This window comes from Nyctereutes procyonoides, unplaced genomic scaffold (assembly GCF_905146905.1).
Source record: "Nyctereutes procyonoides isolate TBG_1078 unplaced genomic scaffold, NYPRO_anot_genome, whole genome shotgun sequence".
Classification (NCBI taxonomy): Eukaryota; Metazoa; Chordata; class Mammalia; order Carnivora; family Canidae; genus Nyctereutes; species Nyctereutes procyonoides.
The window spans coordinates 6,465,977-6,483,066 of NW_026575134.1; the positions used below are offsets into that span (position 1 = coordinate 6,465,977).

The 17,090-nt window shown below is 42.4% G+C and overlaps 1 protein-coding gene across 1 annotated transcript in view; it reads right to left on the bottom strand.

Annotated features, from left to right (window-relative positions):
- Positions 1-58: 58 nt before the first annotated feature.
- HECW1 (HECT, C2 and WW domain containing E3 ubiquitin protein ligase 1) overlaps positions 59-17,090 on the bottom strand; it is a 434,806-nt gene continuing 417,774 nt past the window's right edge. Inside the window, exons 26-29 of the mRNA XM_055301338.1 lie at positions 12,055-12,201; positions 10,770-10,884; positions 7,841-8,039; positions 59-424 (exon numbers count right to left, since the gene is read on the bottom strand). Of these exons, the coding sequence (XP_055157313.1) occupies positions 313-424; positions 7,841-8,039; positions 10,770-10,884; positions 12,055-12,201 (573 nt within the window). The 3' untranslated portion in view covers positions 59-312. The remainder of the gene's footprint in view (positions 425-7,840; positions 8,040-10,769; positions 10,885-12,054; positions 12,202-17,090) is intronic.

Genomic DNA, 17,090 nt, shown 5'->3' on the forward strand with positions numbered 1-17,090 from the left:
GCATAACTTGCATTCCTATTTCATTGTTAGTAATGGAGGTATGTGGAGATACACACAGACCTTGAGACAGCTGTTGTTTAATATTGCATACAGGCTAGCAGTTCATCGAGAATAGAGGAGATAAGCCTGAAGGTTGGATCTCAGAAGAAGGCAGTTCTTCATGCACAGCTTTTGTCAATCCTGATTTGGTTTGAAAATAAAAATCATGAAATACCAAAATCAAAGGAGAGTTGGTTCAGGGAAAGGGCAAGGGGATCATCCCAGAAAGGGTGATGTGACTGCCAGGAAAATGTCAGGTGAGTTTCCATGTCCTCATTCAAGTCCAAAGGTGCTGGTTTCTTCTACTGCTGTTAGCAGCTTTTCATACAACATGGAGTACGAGGGATAAGGTGGAAGATCCAATCGGTTGAAGCAGGTGTGTGCCCTGAATGGGGAAGAAAAGATCGGTGAAGGTGTTGGTTTCAAAGGTAACAACTGGTTTGTATGTATCTGTGATCCACCTGAAGCTATGAAGCCGAAGTGAATAAAAAGTGAGCAGAGCCACGATTTGGGACCCCCATAAAGCATTGCAATGAAGAATGACAGCCTTCTAGACAAAATAAGCCAGTTGAGGGAGTAGAATAACTAGAAACAGATGGTTTGCATTTATTAACAAACCACATTAACGTAGAACGGTACTAGCAAGCCAGACATGAACTCTATGGTACCAGCTTTATTCTGCAACTGAGATATGAGCTTGGGTGTGGTCAGTGAAAGAGGCGGAAACCTAATTATTACCAGAGGATCATATTCCCAAGTCTCCTTGTCCAGCTCTGATTTCTGGGTCACGGTAAACCATGGGCATGATGTACATGGGCCACCGGATGCCCTGGAATTTTGAGATCCAATGCTCTATTGAATCAGGTGTGACCTGGAGACTGTCTGACTCTTCTCTTTTTGGTGCGACACCTCTAACCTGACACCAGACACCAGAATGTTGCATTTCCAAGAACAGCTGAGCTTAGAGAATAGTCTCCCCTGGTTGCCTGGAGCATCCTTGTGCCCCAAGTTGTGCCCTACTTTGTCATACTCTTCCTTCATCCTGCAGGCTCACGCATGCCAGTATCTGGTCTAGATAAGGAATGGCTTCCCCTGCCTTGCATTAATGCACAGACCAGGACCAGATCCTGTGTCACCTGTATGGGGCTCAGCGGTGAGCCCGAGAGGCCCAGGACACCCTTTCCTCCTGTGGAACTTCAAATCACCTGACTAGTTTCTTCCTGTCAGGTGTTCTTTGTTTTTATGGAATCTTTGGTTGAGGCCAAGGCCTGTACCAAATTAGGGAGGAAGGTGGGGGTGGGGGGTGCAGCTCAAGGTTAACTTCATGCCTTTTGCTCCCTAGAAGGGGTGGGGTGTTGCAAAGGTGTTTTGAGAAGCCAACTAGCACCAAAAAAGGGTACATTAAAATGAGATGAAATAAAGTAATAAAAAATAAAAGAGAAGATAAAATATCACAAAACAAATATATATACAAACAAAACTAAACAAAACTCTAACCAAAGAGACCATTCTCCCCTCATTTGAATTTCATTTGGGAGATTGAATTCTTCTAATTATAAGATCCCCAGGGAAGTTGTGTATTATTTATACCTTTGTTTTCAGAGTTTCTGATCAGGCTGATGCAGTGGTCAGGGTACAAGGGAGCTTATCTGGGTGTGTGCGTGGGGGAGGGGTAGGGAGAGGTGGGGGTAGGGGTGGGAAGAGCAGGGAGGGAAGGTAGGTTTTCTTGTACAGGAAGAACCAGGGGAGGATGCTGTTGTGTTTGCCTCTCAACAGCCATTCCTCCTTCTGCTCATAGCTCCCTGGGAAATGACCCCCCAAATCCCTCCCCCCACCAGCTCCAACAGTCGGCACAGGATAGCAGTGCATCTGGCCTTAGGCTTCAAGGACTTAACTGGGAAGAAACATAAAAACAGACCAAGATTAGAGGAGGTCTCAGATTATGATCTAAGATTCATTCCATCAGGTCTACGGTGACTTCACAAGAGAATAATTAACATATTTTACCTGAACTCATTGGAGTAAAAGTGGAAAAGCATTCATTAAAATGAGTAGGATGACAATTATAGTGGCTTCTCTATGTTTAGAAAGATTAAAACTAGGACATACTTTGGGCTCTGGGTAACCACATTAAGTGGCACAGAACAATCCCTATGCTTTTGAACCTAGCTGAGCTAGTTAAGCGTGAGATATGAGCAGCCGTCATTGTCTTGGTTCTTTAAAGTGGCACTCACGTGTGGAAAAGTTACAGCAAAAAATCCCATATTTGCAAACCAAATTAATGCTGTAAAAGGTAATTTCTGGGAATAATCTGAAAGCATTAGCAAATGGCACCTTTTCAAGACCTTGCTTGAACATCTCGAGTTTCTTCAAATTGCTTTTACCGTATTTATCACCAGCCTTGGTTAACTCTCTAAAATAGATTCTAGTTTATAAACTAGAATGAACAAACACAATCAAATCATGATTCAATTCAACATTCTTAAATGCTTGCAGTCCTCCAGGTGTGGTTCTGACAGCCCAGAGCATCTGCTCACTTTCCTCCCTGGGCACTGTGCCCAGTCCTCTGGGGTGTGGGGGGTTGGTGGAAAAAGTACAAAACCGGGGGTTGGAAGACCTCTATTCCGATTGCAGTCTAAACCACTTATTAGCTTTATCACCTTGGGAAAGTCAATTAATCTTTCTGGACTCAGTTTTCTCACTTGTAAAATGTGACTAATAATATATGCTCTGTATACCTGGAGGGGTTGTCGCGAGGACCAATGTTAGAATGCACATAAATGCCTTTTGTAATCTGTGAATCATCATTTAACCATGAGTTTCTCTTAATAATGCAACCACAATTGCAGTTATGATTTCAGGAACTGTGTCACACCTGTGGGGACTCAAGACCCTCAGCCTTTTTCACATGAGCTACTGGCAGATGAATCGCCCTCATCTCCTGTTTGTGCAACTGATATTTTGGAACCCCACATGGATCTTTGCAATCACGCCAGGTCAATTTTCACTCTGTTGGTGTCCATCTAGGGTTCCAGCATTTTGAGATAAGTCAGGATTTAGATTGTGTCAGTCACTGTATTATTTGCCCTTCTAATTTGTATCATCTTCATGATTGGTTTTCGTGTCTCCTTGATTTTTTTCCAAGTTATCGATTAAAATGGTAACCAATGCCAAAGACAGTATGCTTCTCCCCAGAAGAGACCACTTTAAGGCTGGTCAAAAGCAAACAACACTACTAAAAGCAAACAAATTGCTGCTCTCTGCTGCTGGTTATTCAGCTAGCTGTCAGGCCGCTTTGGAGGTCCTGTCTCCCCTTCATGCCATCTCCTTCCACTGCCCAACCACAGCCTCACTCTACAGATGGTTCTCACTCTCATCACTACTGAACCTACTCTTTTTAAACCTTTTCAAGAGCCTCTTGATCCCCAAATCCAGAGGCTCATTCTCTATCTCGACTTCCACAAGCTCTTTAAAAGCCTTTGACATCTTTTCTTCTTGAATCTCTCTCCCCTTGGCTTCTCTATGGCTTCTCGGTGGCTGTCAGTTTCTCTTCTGAACTCCCAATGGCTCCATGAAGCCTCCATGGTAGCCTATGGTCCATAGAGCAGGGTTTCTCACCGTGGTACTACTGATATTTTAAACTTACTAATTCTCTGTCTTGTGCAATGTGGGTGTTTAGCAGCATCTTTGGTCTTTACCTGCTGGATGCCACTAGCACCTTTCCACCACAACCAGAAGTGTCCCAGACATTGCTGAATGTCCGGGAGGGAGGCAAAATCACCTCTCCCATCCCCTTTGAGAGCCATCGCTATAGAGTAAGCCAATTGCCCAACCTTAACCAACCCCCCCGACCCCCATCTACCTGGGCTTGGGCTCAGTTTACATCTGCAGTGAAGTTTGTTGTCAGAATTCTGCTTGCAACTTTTATGCAACTGCCCATTACTCCTAGTTCTGTAATCCCTGGTCCCTGCTCAAAATGTAAACCCCTAAATTTATCTCTTTTTTATTCCATCTCCATGCTATCTTGTGCTATGTCTACTCTGACTAGCTTCCACGCTTTTCTTTCCTGTGGAGCCTCTCCTCTGTACCCTCCCCAGTCCTTGTTCCATGGCAAGAAAACTTTCTCACTTTTCCCTTCTGGACATGGCCGACAAGTCTTAGCACCCGTTCTCAGTCCCCATGAGTGGAGATGGCCAATGATCAGCCTGCCACACTCTGTGATGTAGATGGCACTTAGCACTCTGCTCGGTCCCCACTGCCAATTCTAGATCATTATTTTTCAATCTTTGATCAAAAATTTCTGTTCCTTTTACTCAGCCATAAAAAAGGATGAGATCTTGCCATTTGTGACAACATGGATGGACCTCGAGGGTATTATGCTAGGTGAAATGTCAGATAAAGAATGAAAAATACCAAATGATTTCACTTATATGTGCAGTCTAAAAAAAACAAAAACAAAAACAAACAAACAAAGCAAACAAACGAATAGGAAAAACAGACTCATAAATACAGAAAACAGTCTGGTTGTGGCCAGAGAAGAGGGGGTGGGAGGATGAGCAAGATGGATAAAGGGGAGTAGGAGGTAAAGACTTCCAGTTATGGGATAAATACATCACAATAATAAAAGGCACAGTCTAGGGAATATAGCCAATGGCATCATAATAGTGTTGTAGGGTGACAGATGGTAGCCACCATCATGGTGACCACAGCATAACTTATAGACTTGTGGAACCGCTATGCTGTACACCTGAAACTAACGTAACGTCGTGTGTCAACTATACTTCAATAAAAATGAATGAATAAATAAAAACTAAGAGGGAATCAGATGTTTAAAAAATTCTGTTCCTTTGAATCTCATGCCATTTAGATATTTCCCCCCATAACTCCAGGTTTTATCTGGAATTTTATTTCAATCAAATAGGATAGATTAGAAGATAGAGCATGATATCTGCAGCCAAGAAGGGTAAAATGTTGTTTTCAGGAACCTGTATTTCAGACACACACGTACACACAAGTAGATTAGGCACGTACTGGGTTGTGGTGTTACGTAAAAGGTATTTCTTTGTGGCCTATGGCCGAAAAGTTTGAAAATCACTGAAAATCAGTGATCTAGATGCATCTTCCATACCCTTGGATCTTCCAGCTCATTACATTTATTAAAATCTCTGGTACTTTGCTTAAATCCTCCCCATTTCAGGTGTTCCCACCAGATGTGTGGCATCTAAGTCTACATGGATGGCATGTTCAATGCCCTAATCAGCCAGCTCCTCGACCTCAACCTCAGGGACTGTCCCACCCATCTTTTACTGAACTTTCTTCACAAGACACTGTAAAATTACATTCTGGAAACCACTACTCTCATAACCCTCTTTCCTAACCCTCCCACAGTTTTTAGGAGGCAAGGACATGAACTGATGTAAAGGTTTTATCTGGCCTGGCCTATGGTTTAGGTTTGCTTGTGACACTATTTGGTTCTCTCATCTGGGAAGCCAGTTGCCTTTCTGCAGGGGGAAGATCTGAGAACAAAGCAGCTCAGACCACCTCTCCTTCCAGTGTGGGCAGTGTAAGTTGGGCTCACATTCTCTGAGAAGTCCTGGGTCATTTGGTATCTGTTTGGCGCCACTGCCAGCCTCTGGGCCCTTCCCGGCTGCAACTCATTGCAGATGCTGCCTCAGGGCTTCCTGCCATCTGCCATGTGGTCCGGCTAGGTCTATCCAAACTGCTATTCTTGGAAGTCTGAAGTTACTACTTTCTCCTCACATATTGGTGACACTTTCTAGCTTCTTGGATCTTCAGAAAATGTATAAGGAAGACTAGTAGGGGCTTACTATCCAGGGGGTCATTTTCACTCTCCTCCCAGAGGTATCTCAGAACGTGCTTCTTGGGACACTCTCAGCCCAGGGTAAAGTCCTTGCCTCCCCAGGATGCTCTCTGGGGTTTGCAGAACAGCAGATTTTTAGGGATGCCTTGGCCCAGATGTGAAGAGCCTGATTATAAGCCCAATGTCCATCTTATAAGCTCTTAGTGTGGTTTAATATTAATGTATATTTCAAAGCTTCTCAAAAGCAAATATGTAACTAGACTCAATCTGTGACCCCCAAATGACAAAAGCAATTCCTATTTCCATTTCCTAAAGAATAAAACAGAGACTCCTCAGCAGTCTTCTCTCTGTGACCCATCAAGACCCACCTATCTTTCTCAATCTCATCCCTTGTATCACTTTCGGTGTCTTGTCCTCCACACTGGTTGGGCTCTCCTTCCTGAACACTTGCTGGCCATCTCCCACCTCTAGGCCTTGCTCATGTTTCTGTTTCAGCCTGGAATTGCCCTCTACCATTCCTTGCCCCTCGATGCTCACCTAAGTGTCATCATCTTTGCGGCATTTCCTCCTGCCAGTTCAATCGGGAGCGGGTCTGTATTCTATTATCTTCATAGCACCTTCCTCTTACCTCCCTTTCTCAGTGCTCCTCTGATTCCACCTTGTGTTGTACAAAATTTATTCCTATTGGGCTGTGTTCCTCCCTAAGACTATAATCTCCTCTGGAAGGTGGATGGTTGTATCTTTGCCACTCTTCAGGGTACACCTTATGCTGGGGTGTGTGTGGGTGCTATGATCAAGTGGTGGCTCAAACTCATTTCTCTAAAATAAAATAAAAAAAAGAATGTTTCCAAATAATCTCATCTTCCAAATCTATCATTAAACTAGACAAATGGAAATCTTGCCTTTTAAGCCTTATTTTCTTGCCAGATTTAATTCAGTAGGCTCAGCCAACAGCAGACCCACACAAATGAGCACCAGGGTCTGCTGAACAAGTGTGTGAAGCCAGTGCTGAAAATTGTGCCAAGGCTCTTATTGACCAGTTGGGCACGCGCTCTGTTTCCTGGGCCACCTGATGCCCACTGACATCAGGTGGGGGGTCTTCGGGACATTAGAAGGTCTGGGAGATCTGGATGCAAGTCATAGTTCAGTAAATCCTTCCATTGGGATTTAGCCATAGCATCTGGGAGGCCACAGGGAAACAGCAGAATTAAACGTGAAGCTTCTTTTACAATTAGAAAATATCATAGTAGAAGAAAATAATATGGATCAAACTTCTCTTGATGAGCAACAGTTCTTACTGTGGTACCTATACAGGAGTCTCTTTAGTGCTCTTTCTTTCACTGAGCAGGAAAAGGCTGCTCAAAGTGGGCTAGGAAGGACCCAGGAGGTGTTAGAACTCATGGCATAGGAACCTTGTTCTGTTAAACTGCCTGGATCCCTGGTGTCTCCTTTTCTGCATTTATCTCACAACAATCTCCTTGACAGCTTACTATACAGAAGTCACTGTAGAGACTCAAGAAATACATGCTCTTATCCTGACATGTTTTAAAACATCGTAGGAAAAATGTGACATGTACATGCATAGTCAACCTACAGAGTACTGTGTGATGCGCTGGAGGAGTACAGATGCAGTGCTAGAAGGGTTACTTTGGGCCCCCAGCCTCCCCTGCCACCCTCACCAGGTGAGCCAGTCCTCCTAAAGTTAAATTGGGCTACGAACAGATAGGAAAGCTTCCCACACCTGACACGGGGACCATGACACTGTAACCTAAATACCATGAGTCATCAAAACCCACTAAGAATATGGTCTAAATTCACCTCCCAGAGACTCTTCCCTGGCATCTTTCACCAAGAACTCGTATAACAGTACTTTGGGTGGCAGGAAAGAATTTCCTCCCAGAGGATCATCACCCAAACTCCAATACCGAGGTCTACTGGCCCTCTTTGGTGGGTTTCCCGGAGGCCGGCAGGAGCCCCTACCTGGGGAGAGACGTAATTTTCCCCCACTTCTCTATGCAGAAACGCCGAAGCCCATTGCTTCCTCGGAGGGCAGCGAAGCCCTCGTAGGGCACACTTGATGTTCCCGTGACGAACTGAAGTAATCTCAGCCTCTGCTCATTATTGAAGCGCTCCACGGCGGCCCAGAACCAGCGGATCACAAGATGCCCATCGTGATACCCTGAGTGGGGCAGAAGGAGGGAGCCAGTGAGGATGTGCAGGGAGGAGGAGGAAGGGAGAGAGCAACGGGTGTGGCAGGGCCAGGGAGACCCCAACAGCTGCCACCGGTCTGCCGGGTTCTCTAACGATGGCCTTCACCAGTCTATGACCTTCTACGCCATCGGGTCAAGTGTCACAACAAAAGCAGATTTAGAAAATAGCCATTTTATAAAAAGTTGGACTCTCTGAGGGGTGTCCTCAGAGATATCTGCTTTCATGGGACCCCACCAGCCATTTTCCTGCCTCATCTAAATGAGACAAGGAGTGGCTAGGGACCCTTGGGACCCTAAGAGACAAAACCCGCATCAACCTAATACTTCACTGTATTTTTCTCTGTCCTGATAGCTTAGTTCTTGGTAACCACGTACTGGGGGAGAGTCTGGAGGGAAAGGGCAAGTTTGCTGAACAGAAGACGCCTGAATCTCCAGCAGCCATCAGTGCTCTTGGAGCGGCTGCCTTCAGGCCTGCTGGGCCGGTCAGGCCACTGCCACCAGTAGAGTTAGGAGAGCCAGCCTGGGCAACCGGCTCCGGTCAAAGAGTCATCACTGCTGCGAATGCAAGAGGCATCTGACCTGGGAGAAATCTGTGTGGGCTGGGGTAGAAAGAGGGAAGTGAGGTGTGTGTGGAGGATGGGAAGGCTCTGGGTGAGTGGAAGACAGGAGAGCTAGAGAACGACAAGAACAAGGAAGAAATCTGCAGGGAACAGCAAGCCCACCAGCGCAGAGGGGGGTCTGGTGAGGGCCGAGGGGAGACTTGCCGGGAGCCTCAGAGGGCGGTAGCAGCCAGGCGGAGACCCTGGGAGTCGCCACTGGGGCTGGTGGTTTCCATGCCATGCCAGGAAGTGCCCTGTGATCCCACAGAGGCTCCTCAGGCCCAGTACACTGGGGAGAAGAGGGAGGCTGGGGTGGGGGGCCTAGCTCTCTCTCTGTGGTTTGGATTGGTTTCTCTATAATATTTTACACAAGGAAATGGTTTTGAGACTTAAAAAAAAAATTATCCATTTTGTGGATAAGGAAGTGGCCTGGTGAAAATAATGTTTCAGGAAGACAGGAGACTAGTTCAGGGTGATGGTGAATAGGTGGGAGGACTTAGAAATAGGATTTGGGGAAATAACAGAACCGTGTTGGGGCAAACCAAGATTGAAGGGAACGGGGCTCCAATCCTACAGGAAGTGGGACGCACTTCCCTGGTGGCATGTATCCTAGCCCAGGATCTGGCCTCTGGGTGGTGGCTCTTGGTAATGCGTCTACATGGAGTTAGGCCAGAGCCTATCCCAATGGGGATCACCTGAAGGAATGTTCAGGATGCAGGTTACAGGAAGGCATGTTATGAGAACCTACTTTGCACATGTATTGAGATAAGGCCCAGTTTTGTGTTTTTTTTAAGATTTTATTTATTTATTCATGAGAGACAGAGAGAGAGAGAGGCAGAGACACAGGCAGAGGGAGACGCAGGCTCCCTATGGGGAGCCTGACATAGGACTGGACTCCAGGATCACACCCTGGGCTGAAGGCGGCACTAAACTGCTGAGCCACCTGGGCTGCCCTAAGGCCCAGTTTTTTGTAGTCTTTGAAAAGTGATGGAATATATGTTATATATAGATATAAAATGGAATATTATTTTATTTATACTATTTTATTATATAAATAAATATGTATTTGTATTATAATATATTATATTTATATTAGGTATATATGATATAAATAAATATATACTTATATTATATTTATATTATTTATATATAATGATATAAATGAATATGCATATTTATATTTATATTATTTATATATAATGATATAAATGAATATATATTTATATTATTTATATATGATATGAATAAATATATATATTTATATTATATTTATATTATGTATATATAATGATATAAATGAATATATATTTATATTATATTTATATTATGTATATATAATGATATAAATGAATATATATTTATATTATATTTATATTATGTATATATAATGACATAAATAAATATATATTTATATTATATTAATGTCATATAATATATTATTTGTATTTATATTATATTATTATATAATTATAATTATATATAATTCATAAATATATAATTACTATATTATATTATTTATATATAATTCATATAATCATATAAATATTTATAATATATTATTTTATTTATATATTTTATATTTACATTAAAATATATAAAATATATAAAAATATATTTATATAAGTCATGTATAAATATATATTATATATTATTTTATTTATATATTTTATATTTATATTGAAATATATTTATAGACAATGGAATATTATTCGACCTCAAAAAGAAATGGAGTGATGAAACACTATAGTGTGGACAAACCTTGAAACAGCAGGCTAAATGAAGGGAACCAGGCCCAAGGCCACATGTTATATGGTTGTTTTTACACGAAGCACTCAGAATGGGTAAATCCATAGGGATAGGATGCAGATTGAGGGCTGCCAGGCTGGGGAGGGAGGGGGGAGGCAAGTATTCAATGGCAGGGCGTTTCCCTTGGGGGTGAGGACAGTGTTTTGGACCCAGCTAGAGGTGGGGTCGCAGGGCCCCGGGACTGTAGCAAACACCTCTGCTCTGTTCACTGCCAACCGGCTACCGTGAGACTGGCTAAGGTCGCCTGGGAGGCCACCAGTCAGACAACAGGGTCGTGGCCTGCACCCCGCTCACCGCCCCGGTACTCCGTATTGTTCCTCCAGTCGTTCAGGTCGATTTCCGCGGTCCCAGCGATTACCAGCTCCAGCTCCCTGGCGTCGAACACGGACACGAGCCTTGAGTCTACGACCTGGAACACAGATGAGGCTTCAGGTCCAACACCCTGAAGGTGTAGACATGACCAGTCCTTCTGTGGATTACGCTGGGACACTGACCATCGTTACAACTCTTTGTTTTTTTTTTGTTTTGTTTTGTTTTTAATGAATGTACTATCCTGTCTAGGTTCAAAATTGTGGCCTCTATGTCCTGAAACACAACCCACTGATGAGCTGGGAGCTCGAGAAGGGTCCCAGGGTTTTCGCTACCTGAGATACTCCCTGTCAGAATGATGTTATGAGCCAATGCGACCTGACGTTCTCTAGTCACATTTAAGTTTCCAAGTATCACTGCATTTTAAAGGCAGGAGGTCCAAACACTTTGAAGTGACTTGAGTGCTTTTACTGTTATCATTTCCCTTGAAAGGTATCCTGTGACTAAACTATGACTTATTTCCTAGAAATGGGCATCCTACTTAAAAAAAAAAAAAACCATATTTCCCTTCCTTTCTCCACTCCGGCCCTTCATCCCCCCTTCAGAGATCTGGGAAGACCTCCTTTGCTAGGTCGCTGAGCTCTGACTTCAGCCCTGTTGCCACATGGATTGGGGACAACTGAGCACCTCCTCTCAACAAACTGTGATGGACAAGCCAGTGGGCAGTGTTGACCTCCACTACGGGCAGAGGAAGAAAACCTTCAAGACCCAACCTCTGAGAAAACACTGATAGTGTCTTGTTTCTAAATTGCAAAAGGCTAAAGGACACCAGCCTTCGGTGCCCAGGAAGCTGGCAGCCGTCCCCGTCCTCTTGATTTACTACCTTAGTGGGGATCATATGGCACAAAGTGACACTGTAACGAAAGAGAAATCTAGCAAGAGTGGACAATGTGCTCCAATGCCTTCACTGCACTTAATTTAATTTCACTGAGTTGAAAGGAAACAGCATGCACATGTCCTGACAAGAGACACTGAATGTTTGCATATGTGTCACAACATTTCTGTGAGAGCATTTTTCACCTGCCACAAGAGGAAGGTTTCTCAGAGATCTCAGACTCTTCCTTTGTCTACCCCAAGGGGGTCCTCTCTGCACCCTGGTGACTGGAGCTGAGCCCTCTGCCCACCTTGGTTCTTCTTTTCCCCCAACGGGCCGTGGGGTGGTGAGGGCCCTGGCCCTGGCCTACCTTCCTCAGCTGGGCCTGGGTCTCACCTCGTAGAAGCCCCGCACCAGTGCCTCCGTCTGCTGTACCACACCGCGCTCCACCCGCCACTTGACCATCCTCTCGATGTATTCCTTCTTGTTCTTTTCCGTCACCTGGGTGTTGGCTCCTCCAGATTTCAACTCCCTTTCGGTTACCTTGTGGGGACACACAAAGACTGTGATGCCTGTCGGCTCAGTTGACCTTGCAGTGACACATATCAATTCTAGGAGGGTGAACTATTTACAGAAAGTCTTCTTCACATGGGTTCGGCCTTCTCACCTCCTTAATTCTTTTTCCTTTCCTGGAAGTTACTACAAAAGCTCTGGTTGTTCTCAGAGGACAGTTATGCACCTCAGAAAAGCTGCAGTTTTTTTTTTTTTAAGCTGCAGTTTTTGATGTGTTATAAAGGGAAACATATTTCCTTGACTCAAGAGGCATAATGGGACTAAAAGAAAAATGCCCCTGGTTGTCCTGGGGGAAAAGATGGATCAGAAGGTCCTGATACTCAATTCCTCCAAATCCCAATTAGATCACATTATCAAAAGCCACCAGCCTCCCCACCCAGAGCAGATCATTGACAGGAAAATGGCAGAGGGTGGGAAGATGGCTTTTACAGCTGGGTATAATATTGGCTGGAGAATGGCAGACTGATGTTGAGAAAGGAAACGGAGAAGGACCCTGCCACTTAGTATGGTGGTGCTTGTTTGTTAGGACAAATGAATCATTAAGAGAAGTTATGATCTGTGTTCTATCTTTTGAAAGGTGAGGCGGGGGATGACATGTTGGAGATTTTTATCAGAAGTGTTGGGCATTGGAAGGGATTGTCTGTCATCTCAAATTCACTGAAGGGGTTCACCTCACCACTCAAAGCTGTAAGAAGGGAGGCATTGCTGTGTTTAGCCATTGGTTTAAGAAACGTAGATATGTGTAGTTGGCTTTCGTTGACACAGGTACCTAAACAGTCTGCAGAAGTCTGATGTTATTTTTTCTTTTATCACTTAGGTGACTAGTGCTAATTATAAAATACTGGCTGGTTCTAACATCCTAATTGCCACTCAATATCCACATTCCTTGGAACCTCTGATTTTCAGCTGCCCAGTTAGAGACGAATTCCTGACCTTGCTTGTAGCTAAGTGTGCCATTAACTAAATTCTGGCCAGTAAGGTGTAAGCAGGAGTGTTGTATGGCACTTTCAGGAACCTCCTTAAAGGGAGGGGCTGTTGCTCCTTTGCCCTGCTGCTTCAGGCATGAGCAGGATGGTTGGGGCACTATTTGCTTCTGGGCCTAAGGTAGGCATTGCAGCCGTGGGTTGTCTACATTTTAATGTGAGAAAAAAATAAACTTAAAAAATAAACTTAATTTCAGTAGGGCATTTTGGGGTTCTTCACAGGCAGCTCACCCTAATCTTAACACACACACACACTCAGGAAAAGCCTATGATGTCTTTCATCTGCATCTACCTGCCTGCTCCTCAGAATGTCCTAACTTGCCAAAAGAAGGGCTACAACTCAGTTTTCTAAAACCATTAGTGACCTCATTTCAAGAGGAATGAGATCTGTTTAAGCTTTACACAGATATACGTTATTCTAGATCTATAACGCAGCCTTATTTTTATCATTGGGAACATTTTAAACTTCTCTCTGAGTTGTTCTATGCCACACACACGAAGGATTGATCTTTTGTACTTTCCCTGTTATTTTCTCCCCCTCTTATTTTATGGGTTCAGTTATTCGTAGTTTACTTCATTTTTTTGAGCAGGTAATATGTGTTCATGAAATAACATTCAAATTGTATAAAGGGCCATAAATGAAAAGCAAGCTTCTCTCCCCTCTCACCTCCCACCCATATAATCTCCCTACCTGGAGAAAATTGCCCTCACGTCTCTTCCAAGGAGAATAGACATACATACCAGGGAATATGTATATATCATCACTTTTTCCCCATAAACGATAGCATATTATATACACTGTTCATCACCACACTTTTTTCACTTAACAATGTACCTTGACAATTGTTTTATACCAGTCCAGACCTGACTTATTCTGTTTTTGTTGTTGCTGTTGCAATACCCTGCTTACTGTTGTACGTTGATGGGCTGGCATGTCTTGCACTTTTTAGTCATACATCCCACTGGTTCACTATTCCATTGTGTGAATGTATCATAATGTATTTAACCAATGCTCTATTGCTGGACATTTAGATCATTTCAGGTCTTTTGCAACTGTCAACAACGCTGCAGTGAAGATCTTAATACACTACTCACTTGAATTAGGTGTGAATAAATATCAGTAGGACAAATTCCTGGGTGCTGACTCAAGGGCAGGTGCATTTATTTTTTATTTTTATTTTTTAGGTTTTTATTTAAATTCTAGTTAGTTAACATACAGTGTAACACTATTCAGGTGGAGAGTTCAGTGATTCATCACTTATATACAATACCAGGAAGGCAGGTGCATTATGAATGAAGGTAGCTACCACAAAGGTGCCTTTCATAGACAGTGAGACAAACTTCCACTTACTCCCACCTATACTCCTGTACCGCATGCCTTTTCTCTACATCATCTCCAATATGGAATACTGCTAACCTTTCTGATTCATGACACATAAGGGAAAATGGCATTTCACTATGCTTTAATTTACATTTTTACAATTTGTGAATGAAATTATTTCCTCATATTTCCTTTTCTGGGAACTATTTATGTTTTGCTAGTTTTCTATTTGTTGTTGATCATTTCTTATTGACCTGTGAGATCTCTTCCTATATTGAAAGAATCGCCTTTTGTGTGTGTACTATAGTATATTCAATATTATGCCATTTTTACTTTGTTTATGCTGTATTTTTGCCACACAGAATTAAATAATAATTTTAGTTCACTATGTCAATCTCTTCTTTTATGACTTTGAAAGTTGTGTCACATATACAGTAGCATTCCTTACTGGAAGATTAAAAATAAAAATTCTATCATTTTCTTCTTTTTTATTTTTATTTTTAAAATTTTATTTATTTTTAAAGATTTTATTTTTTATTTTTTTAAAGACTGTATTTATTTATTCACGAGAGACACACACAGAGAGAGGCAGAGACACAGGCAGAGGGAGAAGTAGGCTCCCTGCAGGGAGCCTGATGCAGGACTCAATCCCAGGACCCTGGGATCACTATCTTAGCCAAAGGCAGAGCTCAACCACTGAGCCCCCCAGGTGCCTATTTATTTATTTTTAATGGCTTTCTAATCCAGGTAGAATTTATTGTGATGTAACGAGTTAGGTTAGGAATCTAACTTAAAAGTTTTTAAGATGGCTACCAGTTGTCTTAATAACACCTGCTAGGGGATCCCTGGGTGGCTCAGCAGTTTAGTGCCTGCCTTTGACCCAGGGCGTGATCCTGGAGTCCTGGGATCAGGTCCCATGTTGGGCTCCCAGCATGAAGCCTGCTTCTCCCTCTGCCTGTGTCTCTGCCTCTCTCTCTCTTTATGTCTATCATGAATAAATAAATAAATAAATCTTTAAAAAAATAACACCTGCTAAATGATTGTATTTATTTTACAAATTTACCCTCTGCTGTGGGGCAAATGTAAAGAATGGCAAAAAGAAGTCACACATAGCGAATAGTGTATTTCATACTTTTATCTAATACATGCAGGACAGTTAAGTGAATTGTATTTTTTTTAAGATTTTATTTTTAAGTAATCTCTACACTTAGCATGGGGCTCGAACTTACAACTCCAAGGTCAAGAATCACACACTCCACTGAGTGAGCCAGTCTTGTGCCCAACGAATCATGTATGTTTGGGCATATTTAAATGTGTTCTCTATAGTTGTAAGAAGGAAAATTTTTTCCTCAAATATGGAAGAGGGTATTCTTTACAGATATGTTTACACAAAGGAAATTCAACAGAATCCTGATATTTTCCAGGACCTGTCCAAAATTCCTGACTATGGTATAGGTGCTGCAAAGTTCAGTGTGTACCTGTCATACACAGACTCAGCATGCCATTCACATTTGTGCTTATGCTTATAGGTACTTATAAAGCCTATCAGCTCAATTCTCACAATGACACATTACAGATTATCACTTGTAGAGGCTTTTGAAATCTCTTGTAAATGATTCAGGCTATGGTTAGCCTGATAAAACTGTAACCCAGAAGATTCAAAGATATATAAATACTGGTGGGGAAAAAATAAGAGGCTTTATCTTATTAAATAATATTAATATACATGCATTTTGGAGGAGCAAATATCTAGATGCTAGTGATTAAAATAAGTATTTTTTGTAGCTGCACAGATCACAGAACTACCTTCCAAATGTATTTCACACTTCACAAAAATGTTTTCTAATCCATTATCACCTTGGTTTTCAAAGACTATAAAATAGATCCATGTTGTGAAAAGGAGAAGGAAGAAGACATGGGCAGCTTTCTTAAAGGAAGTAGTCCTCAGAAAATTGTCTTTCAAATGAATGAGACTCTTTGTGTTCTAGATTAAAAACAAAATCCCATTACTTTACGATCCAGCAATTCCACTTACGGGTATACAGCCGAAAGAATTGAAAGTGAGGACTTGAACAGATAAATCTACACAGCAGCCTTATTTGCAATAGTCAAATGTGGAAGCAACCAAAGAGTTCATCAACAGGTGGATGAATTAATAAAATATGCTATATATATATAATTTGCCCTAACCGTTCCTCTTTGCATATATATATGCTATCATAGCATATATATATGCTATATATATATAGCATAATTTCACTATATGGAATTCAGCCCTAAAAAGTGAGGAAATCCTGACACATGCTATAATGTGGATAAACTTGAGGACAAGGTGTTAAGTGAAAGATGGCAGTCACAAAAAGACAAATACTGTATGACTCCACTTATGTGAGGTATCCAGAGCAGCCAAATTCACAGAAAGAGAGTAGAAGGGCTGTTATCAGGGACTGGGGAGAAGGAAAAGTGTGGAATTATTGCTTAATGCATATAGTTTCAGTCTTGCAAAATGAACAAGTCCTGGAGGTTGATTGTACAACAGTGTGAACATACTGAAC